At 34.3% G+C, this 12,926-nt stretch overlaps 2 protein-coding genes across 2 annotated transcripts in view; one reads left to right on the top strand and one right to left on the bottom strand.

Moving 5' to 3' along the window:
• The window catches only part of LOC106118730 (nose resistant to fluoxetine protein 6-like), a gene marked incomplete in the record, with an annotated part of 9,806 nt that extends 2,997 nt beyond the window's left edge, over positions 1–6,809 (bottom strand). Inside the window, 10 exon segments of the mRNA XM_013313478.1 lie at positions 90–237; positions 535–728; positions 1,139–1,307; positions 2,411–2,562; positions 3,217–3,398; positions 4,085–4,170; positions 4,841–5,052; positions 5,417–5,616; positions 5,999–6,199; positions 6,675–6,809. Of these exon segments, the coding sequence (XP_013168932.1) occupies positions 90–237; positions 535–728; positions 1,139–1,307; positions 2,411–2,562; positions 3,217–3,398; positions 4,085–4,170; positions 4,841–5,052; positions 5,417–5,616; positions 5,999–6,199; positions 6,675–6,714 (1,584 nt within the window).
• A 2,673-nt stretch (positions 6,810–9,482) lies between these two features.
• LOC106118509 (uncharacterized) overlaps positions 9,483–12,926 on the top strand; it is a 6,468-nt gene continuing 3,024 nt past the window's right edge. Inside the window, exon 1 of the mRNA XM_013313169.1 lies at positions 9,483–9,995. Coding sequence (XP_013168623.1) covers positions 9,495–9,995 — 501 coding nt within the window. The 5' untranslated portion in view covers positions 9,483–9,494. The remainder of the gene's footprint in view (positions 9,996–12,926) is intronic.

Genomic DNA, 12,926 nt, shown 5'->3' with positions numbered 1-12,926 from the left:
GGCTCCGAGCCCCTCAGTAGGGACGTGTAGTGAGCTGATGATGATTTTAGACATTACGCATAATTATCGGTCATGATGTTAAAACTTACCGTTGATATAACATTCCTGTAGTTAGCCGGTTTGTAAATTGACAGAATATATCCAGCGATCAGTCCCACAAAGTACGGTGCAGCTCGGAAGTGACTTAAGCCATATATCGGAGAATCGGTTATATCTTTACGACTGTTTGTAATTGTTCTGGAAATAAAAGAAATTGCAGTCGTTCAACCTTAGTGAAAAGGGAAGTTAAATTCATACGACTTTTAAAACCTATTTCCACTTACGCCTAGTCGCGCGATTCTGACTGCACGCGGACTCGTTTTGTGCAAATGCGTGTATATATTGTCACTCACGCGACAAAAAATGGACAGCAACAGTCGCGCGGCTAGTCGCTTAGTGGAAAAGTATTATAAATACGAATATTTGGACGGATGGATGTTCATTAGAGGATCTCTAGTAGTATAGTAGATTTTTGAAATTAAGTTTGTTACTTACTCAACATCAAATATAGTAATAGCACTTAATTTATGGTAGTACGTGTACACTCCGGGCAACAAAACTGAGGCGATGGTCACCACACCGAACAGACAGAGGCCGCTGCGTTTGTTCTTCTGGTATAACCAGTACATCAACGTACAGGCGACTGCCATATGGTAGTCCGCTGGTATGTACCATGTTATTTGCATACACTGCAAACGACAAGTACTAAAATTAATACATGTAGAACAGTGTAGTATGGAAGTATTGCTATTAGAATTTCGATTGTACTGCCTCGTTATCTATTTATTTAACTGATCTGCAAGCATTGAAAAAGTAGCTTCACTCGAAGAAATGTACAGTCAGCTGCATAAATATGTAAACGTGTGTATTTCAATTTCAAAAATGCGTAAGAACGTTGAAAATATAAGGACGGACACGGCTGCATAGCTTTATATGAAATTTAGCTCAAATGTATAACATAGTCTGGAAGGACAAGTAGGTTACTAATTAAGTTTTTTTTAATGCCGCACAGGCGTGTCTCATAAACTAGAGACTTCTAAATTTGTTTTCAAGGGCGGCAAGTCGCTCGGATAACGGCTTTGTAGAATCGGACACTTACAATATTTTCCGGGTCAATGTAATTCCCCACCATGAGAAGACCCAACCACCAATTCTTCTCGCACGCCTCCTGTTCGACTCGAGCGTATTTAGACCACAGAGGACCACCGTACAAATAAGGTGTAGCGGTTACAACAACAAGAATCATTACTATGAACACCCAAATTAATCTGAAATAATATAAACTTATATAAAAACGGCTAAACATTCACGTATATTCGTTTGGTGGCGGCACCGACTAGTTTCGAGCCCATCGGGGACCCTTCATCAGGATGATTGGGACTGGTATTATTTCGCGGACGCGGCCCCCAGAGAAGAAATGTAAATCGAAATCGAAAAACACATTGGTACATGGTGGGATTCGAACCCAGAACCTGTAGATTACAAGTCAAGTGCTTTAACCACTGAGCCACCGACGCTCTCCGTTAACAAAGATACAATTTTTAAAACTAATATCCGACTTCTAGAAGATCTAATTTTAAGTATAAAATGCTTAAAAATAAAAATAAAATCATTATTTAAGTAAATTCATGTTTGTATTCATATGCAAAATGTATCCGCTTCGATATTTATTGCCGTCACTAACAATGGAAAATTACTGAATCCTTCAAGAATTTGGTTCTCATTTAAAATTATGTTAATTGAATTTGACCTTTTTAACCTTTACATATTACTAAATGGAAGTGTCTATATGCAATGTAGAAAAAAAAATCTATTTCGTTCACGTAATGTTTTTGTTAAGCTGATAAGAAATATTTACAAAATCCAATTAAAAGTTTTGTCTATCTACAGAATGGCTGGGCCGTTTTTTCCGGGATTTGGACAGAAACCTAACCTGAAGTTAAGAACATTTTCACTAAAATTACCGAAGATATCTGCATTGAACCTTAATTCGACAGACGGGGGTCGCACAGTTAAAGGATATTTCCTCTTTCTATATGTCCACTCCCCTAACCTTTTCATTATAAGTGTAGGAAAGGGTTGATGACTAACATGTATCTTCCATTCTCATCAGACAGGAATTGATTTCATTTTCCACGTATCTCCAATTCATGCAACATATATTAACGCTGCTTATCACTTTTAACTAACAACCAGAATAGATTGAATGGTCTTAAAACCTCTCTGAATGTAAATTTTCGGAAGCAAAAACTACACTAAGTGCCTCCTTTAGTGACCATTAGCTGGATTACAAAAAAAAATCGAACCACTAAAGCTGTTTCCCAGGTCAGGAATTAATACAAATATATTTTTACTACTCTGTTTGCCATACCTGAAATATCTTTTAATTATCAGTTTGATAGGACTGATCAGTCTACCAGTCTCCGGCTTGAAGCTCCTCATCAGCAACAGTCCTGACATCATAAAGTACGTGTCTACCACAACACTAGAGTGTGACAAGAATCCAGCATAGCGCTTGAAGTCCTGGAAGATTGGATAAATAGAAATAAAGAAGTAATACAAGAACATCGGTTCAGGGTTTAAACAATTGACTTGCAATCTGCAGGTCCTGGATTCAAATTCTGCCATGTACCAATTTGTTTATAGATTTACATATGTACATTTATACGACGTTTAAAGGTACAGTAAAATATCGTTACGCGGCCTGCACATATCTTAGAAGATATTCCAAGATATGTGTGAAGTCAACCCGCACTGTGCCAGGATTGACTACGGCCTAGTGACACTGACTTAGGGTAGGCTCCGATCCCCTCAGTGGGGAAGTATAGTGAGCTGATGATTAAAGAATTAGTAGTGCCATCTTTTCAGCCTCGGCAGAGACATAGAAGTGTGTGCAAAATTACTGCCGGCCTACAATTGCAATGGCACTTCAAGACGAAGGACAAAGTAATAGTAAGTACTAAACATACTGGTATTAAACAAAACCACTGGTCTTAAAAAGACCGTAAAAATGTTTAGAAGTACGTCTAGTTGTTATAAGTCGGGTTTCTTATACTATGAAAATACAATATCATTGTAAAATTACATTTAAATTCAATCCATCATTGACGGATCCAGATGGATAACTTGGATATCAACAACATGATAGTATATCCATTGCTTGGTTTTTATACTCACGTCATTCATATCCAATCCATTGCCAGCGGTAGCCATGATGTTTATAAACATGACATGAAGGGTAACCACCATAAATGCAGTGAGAAATCTAACTCCATGCATCACTTTGATCTCGTCTTTGCTTACTGACATAAGGTCGCTTGCGTTCTTTCTAAGGTCGAATGCGCTGACTATCTTCATAACTGTTAAGGGTTGATTAATAAATAATTATTCTTTCTTTGAGTGTAAGTTAATGAGCCACTGAAAAGAGTCGAAACTTCTCAATATTCGAAATCATTTAGGTTAGATGTCTCAATGAAAGAGGCACATTTATGCAAACAATCTTCCACTCAGTCCAGAAAAAATATAAAATAAGGCTCTTCGTACCCAAGGCAATGTTTTTTTTTATATCATAAGGTGATAAACGAGCGAGCGACCACCTGAAATCGCTGAAATAGCGAAGTGACAATTGCTCATAGACATACGCAATTATATATGCGTTGCCTACCTTTTATCGACGGAGGAGAGGATGCACAGAAAGAAAATATCTTCCCTTTCTACGCATCCTCTCATCCGGAAAGTCCACTGCCACTTCCCATCCTTTCATTATAAGAAAAAGGGTGGAAAGGGAAAGAGGACTAAATTAGGCCTCCGGGACGCACACTCATCAGACTGTACGCGGAATTGCTTCCACTTGACGCCTGTCTTCTGTGTGGTCGTGGTATTTCACCGGGCGAGCCGGGCCAATTCGTGCGAATGTGTTAAAGCGGGCTCTACCACTGTAAATCGTCGTTGTAAATATGGTCGCCTTAACCTTGAATCATCGGCGCGCATAGCGACTACATGTCAACTGATAACATGAAGTTTGTCTTTCATTTGAATTACTTACCGATACGATTTGTTTTAGAGTCTTTGTACTTGATTGTCATGAACGTACAAGTCGACGCTATTATGACCAACACCACTGCAGACAATCTGAAATCATAAAATTATTTTATATGTACGTTAGTTAAAAATTAAACTTGGAGACTACAGATTTTCGATCTACAAGTATCATTCGTCATTTGTCATTTCCTTTTTCAATCATGTACAGTCAGCTGCATAAATATTAGTACAGTAAAAGCTACTTATTCGCGCTTCCTTCGTTCGCTTTTTCATTATTCGCAGATGAAAAAAATGTGACACCATTTAACAACACACCTTAGACAAAGTTGTAATAAAATCTATTTCATTTTTTTATTAGTTCATTTAACACGGTTAAAAAGGATATTAGGTTGGATACCTACTGGAATTTATTTTTATTATTATGTATGTACGGCGGTGATAAACAAAGTGCATTTGCTTCGAAGCGATTCCATAGCGAACTACAATATTGTATGGAACTGACGCGCTACAATCACGTGACTTATCGATAGGTATTGTCAGTTCTATACATTTTTGAAGTTCGTTATGGAATCGCAACTAGAGACTGTACTTTGTCTAAACACCTCTGATCACATCGGCGAATATAGGAATTGGGTGGGCAATTTTTCATCGGCGAATGAGGGAAGCGCGAATAAGGAGCTTTTGCTTTACATTTATAAAACTCTACAAAGTGAACGCGACAAACATTACCCTCGTAAGTCAATTGCATAGTAATACTTACAACAATGTGTACAATCCAGTGATATTTCCTTGCGGTGTCCGTGCAAACTGACAGTATAAAGATATGATATCAGGATGAGGATTAATAGTACTTATGTGGCTGTACCCATACAAAGTACGTACGAATTTACGTATGGATTCAGTTTGGCACACCGCCGGCATACATAAACCCCACGACATGATGTTGAACGTTGAACCATATTCATTTCTTAACTGGAATATAAAAGGACAAATTCATTTAAAAAAAAAAAACAAAAGAGATGGTATTATTATTTACAATCCTGTGGGGTGAATGACTTGCTTTTGCTTATAAAGTCTAGTGTCAGAATTATTAGTGAGGGGACATAGACGTCGATATTTTAGTAAGGCTAGAGTTGAGTCAATACACTGGCTTATTTCCGGATTTTCTTCCTAACAATAGTAAAAATTAGTAAGCAAAAAGCACCACTGTGATGTAGAACAATTAAAGAACACATCATAAGCTTCTTCTAAAGTTACTTTAAAATTCAACGCAGATGGACCTAGCGATAGCTAACTGCTTAAAGGTTTTTGGGAGTAGAGTTATAAATTGACTTACGTGAAAATAACTTTCAGATTTATCATAAGGGTGTATTGTGCTCATTAATTTGTCAGATTCAGCAAGTTTGAGGTCAACAAGACAATACTGCGTAGGCATTGGATCGTCAGTCCAGACTCTGCGTAAGCATTGATCGAAGTTACCAAAATGGTTATGTGCACCGTAGAACTGACCAGAAGGTAACTGAACACTGTCCCATACTGAAAACGAAAGTTCATAAAGTCTGGTATAAAAGTGTACTAAATTGGTACTGAATGTTAACGACTATTTTCTACGAATGTCTTTACAATAATTTTTTTTATGTTTTAAAGAGCAACTGAACGACAAACTTTTTTTGTTTATTGTTATTTATTTTAGGGTTATGTGTAAAACTAGAAATAATTACAAGACAATCTTGTGAGATTACAAAATAATATTTCCTGCATTTTTTTTTCTTTATTTTTATAGAGATTGGCTCTTATGAACATTTTAGCCTCAAAGCAATGAATTTACAAAACAATTTCAACAAATAAAAAACAACTATTACACCAAGAGAATTAATTTGTAGTTTTTATTTTAAATAATTTCCTAAGATTTACTTACTCCAAGTTGCCCATAGCGTTGAATTTTGAACATTTGTTAAAATTTTTAAAATTTGATCGTGACAAGATTTCTCATTATCATCCCATTCTTGACTCAACAAATCTTCATTCAAGACATCTAAGAAGGTTGGATACTTCTTTATAGATGGGAAAACACTTGGTTTACTAACTTCGCTGTTTTGAACATCACAACTGACAACGCCTGAAATTATAATACAGTGGTAGAAATCTAGATTTTCATTAATTTATTTTTGGGTATTAAACACTTTATTTACTTTTAAAATTTAACTGGATATTTTATTTAATATGTAAAATCTCAGTGTAAAGTGAATAAATACTATATTTAAAACAGTGAAGCCAAAAAAATAATAAATTTTAATAGGAAAATATTATCCTAATTATCGACTAAAAATTTCAATTTGCAACTTTGCTAATTATTTTCTATAGGTACATGAAAATTCTGTAATTTAAATTAAGTTCTTGTTGCTAAAAAGAAGTGATAGTCATTTGGTCTGTAGTTACAAATATTTGCTAAGTCTAAGCGATTGAATTTTGCAGTGTTATAGCGAGTGAGTTTCCAGTAATAAAGGAAATCCTTTCCAAACGGATAAAATAAGGGTTTTTGATTATTTTATGGGTAATTTTTGCACCACGTAAAACTTAAAACTTATACTTACCTAACATCAAAAATATAACTGCAAAAGTTCTCTTCTTCATTTTTATCACAGTATCGTTTTAACACAATTAAATAAAACACTAGAATTTTTGAATCATTTCACTTTTGAGGTTAGAAATAATAAAAATTTTAAATTTTAATTTTTATATAGTTGTTAAAACCGAATGTTTTTTCAAATACTATTGCGACTGAATTCGAAGAAACGACTAAGCAATATTTGTAAAATTTAATGTTTTTAAACGATGAATACTTGCTGACAATATATTATCAACGATTTGTTTGATTAATGACTTTTTTTGCTAACTTCGCGTACCTAAACAATATGTTTAATTTATAATAATAATTTGTTGTACACGACGCAATGGATTTCCTGTTCTAAAGGAATAGTGGATAACACTTATATTTAAACTAGCTGTCGCCCGCGTCTCCGTCCGCGCGGGATTAAAAATAGATGTCCGATTCTCAGAGCTAGTCAATATGCTCACAATATTTCATGAGAATCGGTCAAGCCGTTTCCGAGGAAAATGGGAACGTAAATTGTGACACGACAATTTTATATATAAGATAAAGGTTATGCAATTTTTATTAACAAGATATGTATAATTTAGATGGTAAAGTGCAGATCCTTGATCTTGACAGACAATAAAATGTGCTTTTTTAACTATGTCTATGTGACCGTAAAATTGTAGAAATAGCTAATTTTATTATCACTGGAATACGTAAAAAAATGATAAAGTGAATTTAAATAAGAGCTAAAAATATTTTGATAAATCAAATTATGCATTAAAAATTAAATGTAAAAATTGTTTATTGAACAAAAAACAATCATTTTTCACAAAAAAATATAAAGACGAATTGACCTCCTTCTTTTTGAAGTCGGTTATAAATTGGCGGGCTCTGTTTCCTGAACTAGAAAAAAATGTGTTTTAGGAGACAGCGCCCTCTGTTATTTACTATAGTTATCTTTATAATTATGGTTGAATTTCGACTAATGGGCGACCATCGACACAATAGTAGTCATTAGTGATTCTTATTTCTAATATTTTAGTAACAATCATTAGGATCCTAGTGCTAATTAGGTATAGAATTACTAAATCTATATATATAAAAGAAAGTCGTGTTAGTTACACTATTTATAACTCAAGAACGGCTTTACTGATATGGTTGAAAATTAGTGAGGAGGTAGCTTAGAGCCAGGAGACGGACATAGGATACTATTTATTCATTTTTTTCGAATTTATGCCTTGAAGAGTTGTTTTTTATTTAATTTACTAATAATATAAATACGAATGTTTAGATGGATGTGATATGGATGGATGGATGGGTGGGCTACACTAATTAGGTTTTTTATATATCCACGAGGACGGAGTCGCGGGCGACAGCTAGTGTAGACATATAAAATACATAGAGCTGTAAAATGCGTAATAAACTAATGTTTTAGGGTTTCGAGGAATGATAGATAAATTAATGTGATTTTAAATTTTAAAACATATTAAAAAAAAAAATTATAAATTCTTGACTTATAATGATAGTCTGTTTCTGTTTTGATGTGTCTATTTATTGAAGGCAGACAACAACGAAAATACGGATTTATTAAGTAGCTTCTCTCCGCTATTATTGCGAAATTAAGCGCGCTTGCTATCTTCTAGTCTAACTATTTTATAGAATTTTTATATTATTAGATCGTAATTAGTAGATAAACTGAAGATGTAATTATCAAGATCCGACGATTACGACCAATGTAACATCTATTGTAAAAAAACTTTGCTAATTAATCACGCAATTGGTATACTTAAAGAACAATAACTACTGGATACTTTTTAGTGTTTCAAATGGCACTTAACATCTTTCGAATAAGAAAAGAATTGTGAAAATCGGACCACTAGGGACGGAGTTACAGACGAATTAAGAACCTCCTCTTATTAGAAGTCGGTTAAAAAAATATGTTATGTTTGCATAAGGTACGTGTCGATTGGTCCGCGCCGGACGCACCGCAACGGAGTTTAGTTTGCTTTGTATGATTTTACATAGCGCTGTGTCCATCATCCGCCTCGCCCGTAAAGCCCGCATTTATCGGCACGTGACGGGTGGCGATCAGCGTCGTCGCTTTTTTCTTCCGGCAATTCAAACATATCTTTGAAATTTCTTTACTGATAAAGTCAGGTTTCATCATAATGTGTTCACTGTAAGAAACGCTGGATTAATGTAAGTTGTAAGTCAAAAAACACATTGGTTAAGCACTTGACTTGCAATCTGCAGGTCCTGGGTTAGAATCCCGCCATGTACCAATGTGTTTTTCGATTTACATATGTACATTTATCCGACGTTCTTACGGTGAAGGAAAACATCATGATGCAACCTGCACATATCTGTGAAAATGTGTGTGTCAAATGCATGTGTGAAGTCAACCAACCCGCACTTGGCCTGTGGTTGACTATGGCCTAATCACCCTTAACTTAGGGTAGACTCCGAGCCCCTCGGTGGGGACGTATAGTGAGCTGATGATGAGATAATATGACGGGATTCAAATCTAGTACCTGCAGATTACAAGCTTAATCTCTGAGCCATCGACGCTCTATTATCTATGTTTAAAAACGTAAAATCCAATATGTTTCAGTATGATCCTTTGATATTGAAGACAGACAAATATAAATAGTTACAAGAATGGCTCATAAAGATGTTAAAATTATTATCCAATCCTTATAATCAAATAATTGCATTAAGATTCTATATTTGGCAAACCTAATGTTCCTATACAATACGCAGTTCGCAAGACATGACTTAGTTATAATCTGATTTTACGTTTATCAACACCTAAAAAATGAATCAAAGTCTTTTCAAAATGATAATAAGAGTTTTAATTTTAATTATTATGTTCGTGTTGCTATTTATAATTGCATCTGTGTTGTACAGTGTTAGATATTGGCCTGACGTATACAGATATGTGACAGCAAATATAACAATAAAAAGAATACCGAAGATTTCTGAATTAAATCAAACTGATTTTGAATTTGAAATGACAACCGAAGATTTTACGACATACGTATATGAATACACTTTCTCGTCGATAGATGGCGTTGATAATGAGTTTGATTATTTCGATTTACCAAAAAGAAATAAAAGAGACTATCAAATAGTTGACGATTATATTGAAGTGTTGAATTCAAAGTTAATTGATTACAATTTTATAATAGACGAGACAACGGCTATAAATAATTTGGTAGATGTAAATGGCGTATTTAAAGACAAGAATCGAGTCGACAAGAAAAATGTTGGAATATTAGATGAATATGATTTCAAGAGAAGGACAAACCAATGTCAGGTAATTATTTAAAGTAATTTTATTTACATTATAAATGTAAATCTTTAGATGGATGTTTGTTAGAAGGTATCTTCAAAACTGCATGTTCCTCTTGGCGTAGATATAGAACATAGTCTGGAAGAACACATAGACTACTAAAATTATTTTTTAATTATATTAAATATTTATCAATTAAAATTTAATTAAATAATTTATAATTAATATTAATACACCATTTTTATGTACATTTATTCTATGTTGTTACGGTGAAGGAAAACATCGTGATGCACATATCTGTGAAGAAATTTAATATGTGTGAAGTCAACCCGCACTGCGAGTGCATTGACTATGGTCTAGTCACCTAACTTAGGGTAGGCTACGAGCTCCTCAATGGGGACGTATATTGAGCTGATAATTGTTACACCAAGGAATATTTTACTATCAATTTAATCTTTAAAACTATAAAATATATATATATATATGGATGTGTGGTGTGTCAAGGAAGGATAAAGTTAAAAAGGTGTATATTAGAGGAAGTTTGAAAGTAGCGCCAGTGATAGAGAAATTGAGGAGTAAAAGATTAGCGTGGTTTGGACATGTTATGAGGAGGGATGATGATATAAGCAAAAAAGTAATGAGATTGAATGTGGATGTCTACAAGGGTAGAGGAAGACCAAAAAAAGTATGGAATGACTGTGTGAAAGAGGATATGCGTAGGAAGGGGGTAGACTCGGATATGACGGCTGATAGAGATGTATGGAGGAGTAGTACATGCTGTGCCGACCCTCGATAGGGATAAGGGCAGGTTGATAATGATAAAATATAAAAAACCACACAGAAGACAGGCGTAAAGTGAAAGCAATTCCGCGTTTCGTCTGATGAGTGTGCGTCCCGGTGGCCTAATTTATTCCTCTTTCCCTTCCCACCCTTTTTCTTATAAAGAAAGGATGGGAAGTGGAAGTGGACTTTCCGGATGAGAGGATACATGGGAAGGGAAAATATTTTCTTTCTGTGCATCCTCTCCTCCGTTGATTAAAGGTAGGCAACGCATATGCAATTGGGTATGTCTATGGGCAACGGTCACCTCGCTATTTCAGCGATTTCAAGTGGCAGCTCGCTCGTTTGCTACCTTATGATATAAAAAAAAATTCTTTAAATAATTTATCATATAATATGTTTAAATACATTGTTAATATATAAATATGCAGATTATATTGTTTCTCTCGACAATATAACATATTTTTCTCGTTATGTACATTCATATAAAAGTTATGAGCACGTTTTTTGTTGCGAACCTATATATATATAAATAAAATTGAATTGTCTGTCTGTAATATAGAGAAAAAAAATCATATTTTATTCATTTATAACTATAAAACAATTTTTAAAATGTTCTGTCTGTCTGTATGTTTGTTCAGGGTAATCTCCGGAACTGGTAGATTTTGACGAGTCTTTGGTATAAAGGTAGATGATGTACACGGGTATGTTATAGGCAATTTTTCTGCGCTAACGAAGTCGCGGGCGATTACTAGTTATAAATCTACATCACGAACTTTCAAGGTAACGTTTATAAGAACAATTATAATGATATCATCATGTATACTTTAGTTTTATACGAATGCAAAGCATTCAATGAACGTAATTGTGTTTTTACTAAACATTATGTGTTGCTTGATCGTAATGGAACGATCTACTCAGTCAAATGTGTACAGCGTACGTGATTCGTCTTAAATTATATTAAATTTATTTAAATTATAATTTATAAGTTTGTTTGTCTGTTAATATGAAATTATTAAGTTTTGTTATTATTTCTTGTGTTTTACTTCGTTCAAATGCAATGCAGAACGAATGTCGCGAACATTATAAGTGTTTGAGTGATTTTTTAAAAGAATTCATCGCGAGTTATCATAAATTCGATATCGTTGTTAAAGAAACGAAACACAACGAAAATAAAGCGCCGAAAACATTAACAAAAACGATAGAAATATCATCGAATAATATAAACAATTTTATAAGACAATTATTGACTTTATTCAATTTGGAAGTTGAAGATCATTTTGCTGCAGGACATATGAGAAAGGATTTATCAAATAGGGTTACGATTCATGTATCTGAAATAGCAACAGAAAGTTACGATTATAAGAAAGATATAGAAGCAGTTACCAGTATACAGAGTCTTGTTAAACATACAAACGAACATAAAAGACCAAAACAAAACAGATATAAACCGAAACAAGAAAGTAAGGTTCGTAATACAACTGGTTATGAAATAGACGATTATTACGATGATAGAACAAATACAAGTGATTATCCGGTTGATTATATAGATTTTTATAAAGATACGACAAATGAACCTTTTAGAAAGATGGAAATGCCAATTGAAAAGGCATATTTGAAAAAAACTAAAGCATATAAAACTATGGATTCTAAACTTTGTGTGAGTACTATAATATTATCTTATATCTTTAAATGAGCAATTCTTGTATATCATCATCATCATCAGCTCACTATACGTCCCCACCGAGGGGCTCGGAGCCTACCCTAAGTTAAGGGTTATAAGGCCATAGTCAACCACGCTGGACAAGTGCGGGTTGGTTGACTTCACACATATCTTTGAATTTCTTCTCAGATATATGCAGGTTGCTGATGCTGATGTTTTCCTTCACCGTAAGAACGTCGAATAAATGTTTATATGTAAATCGGAAATCGAAAAACACATTGGTACATGGCGGGATTCGAACCCAGGACCTGCAGTTTGCAAGTCAAGTGCTTGACCCCTGAACTACCGACGCTTGGATCCGCCGGAATCTTGGAATCGGCTCCAACGATTTTCATATTATAAAATTTAGTATATAGGGGGTTTCGGGGGCGATAAATCGATCTAGCTAGGAATCATTTTTAGAAAATGTCATTTTATTCGTGTTTTATCGATAATCAACTTAAACATAAACT

This window comes from Papilio xuthus, unplaced genomic scaffold (assembly GCF_000836235.2).
Source record: "Papilio xuthus unplaced genomic scaffold, Pxut_1.1 DF827570.1, whole genome shotgun sequence".
In the NCBI taxonomy this organism is placed as follows: domain Eukaryota; kingdom Metazoa; phylum Arthropoda; class Insecta; order Lepidoptera; family Papilionidae; genus Papilio; species Papilio xuthus.
The sequence above is the reverse complement of the archived record's forward strand: the minus strand, read 5'-3'. Positions and strand labels throughout refer to the sequence as shown.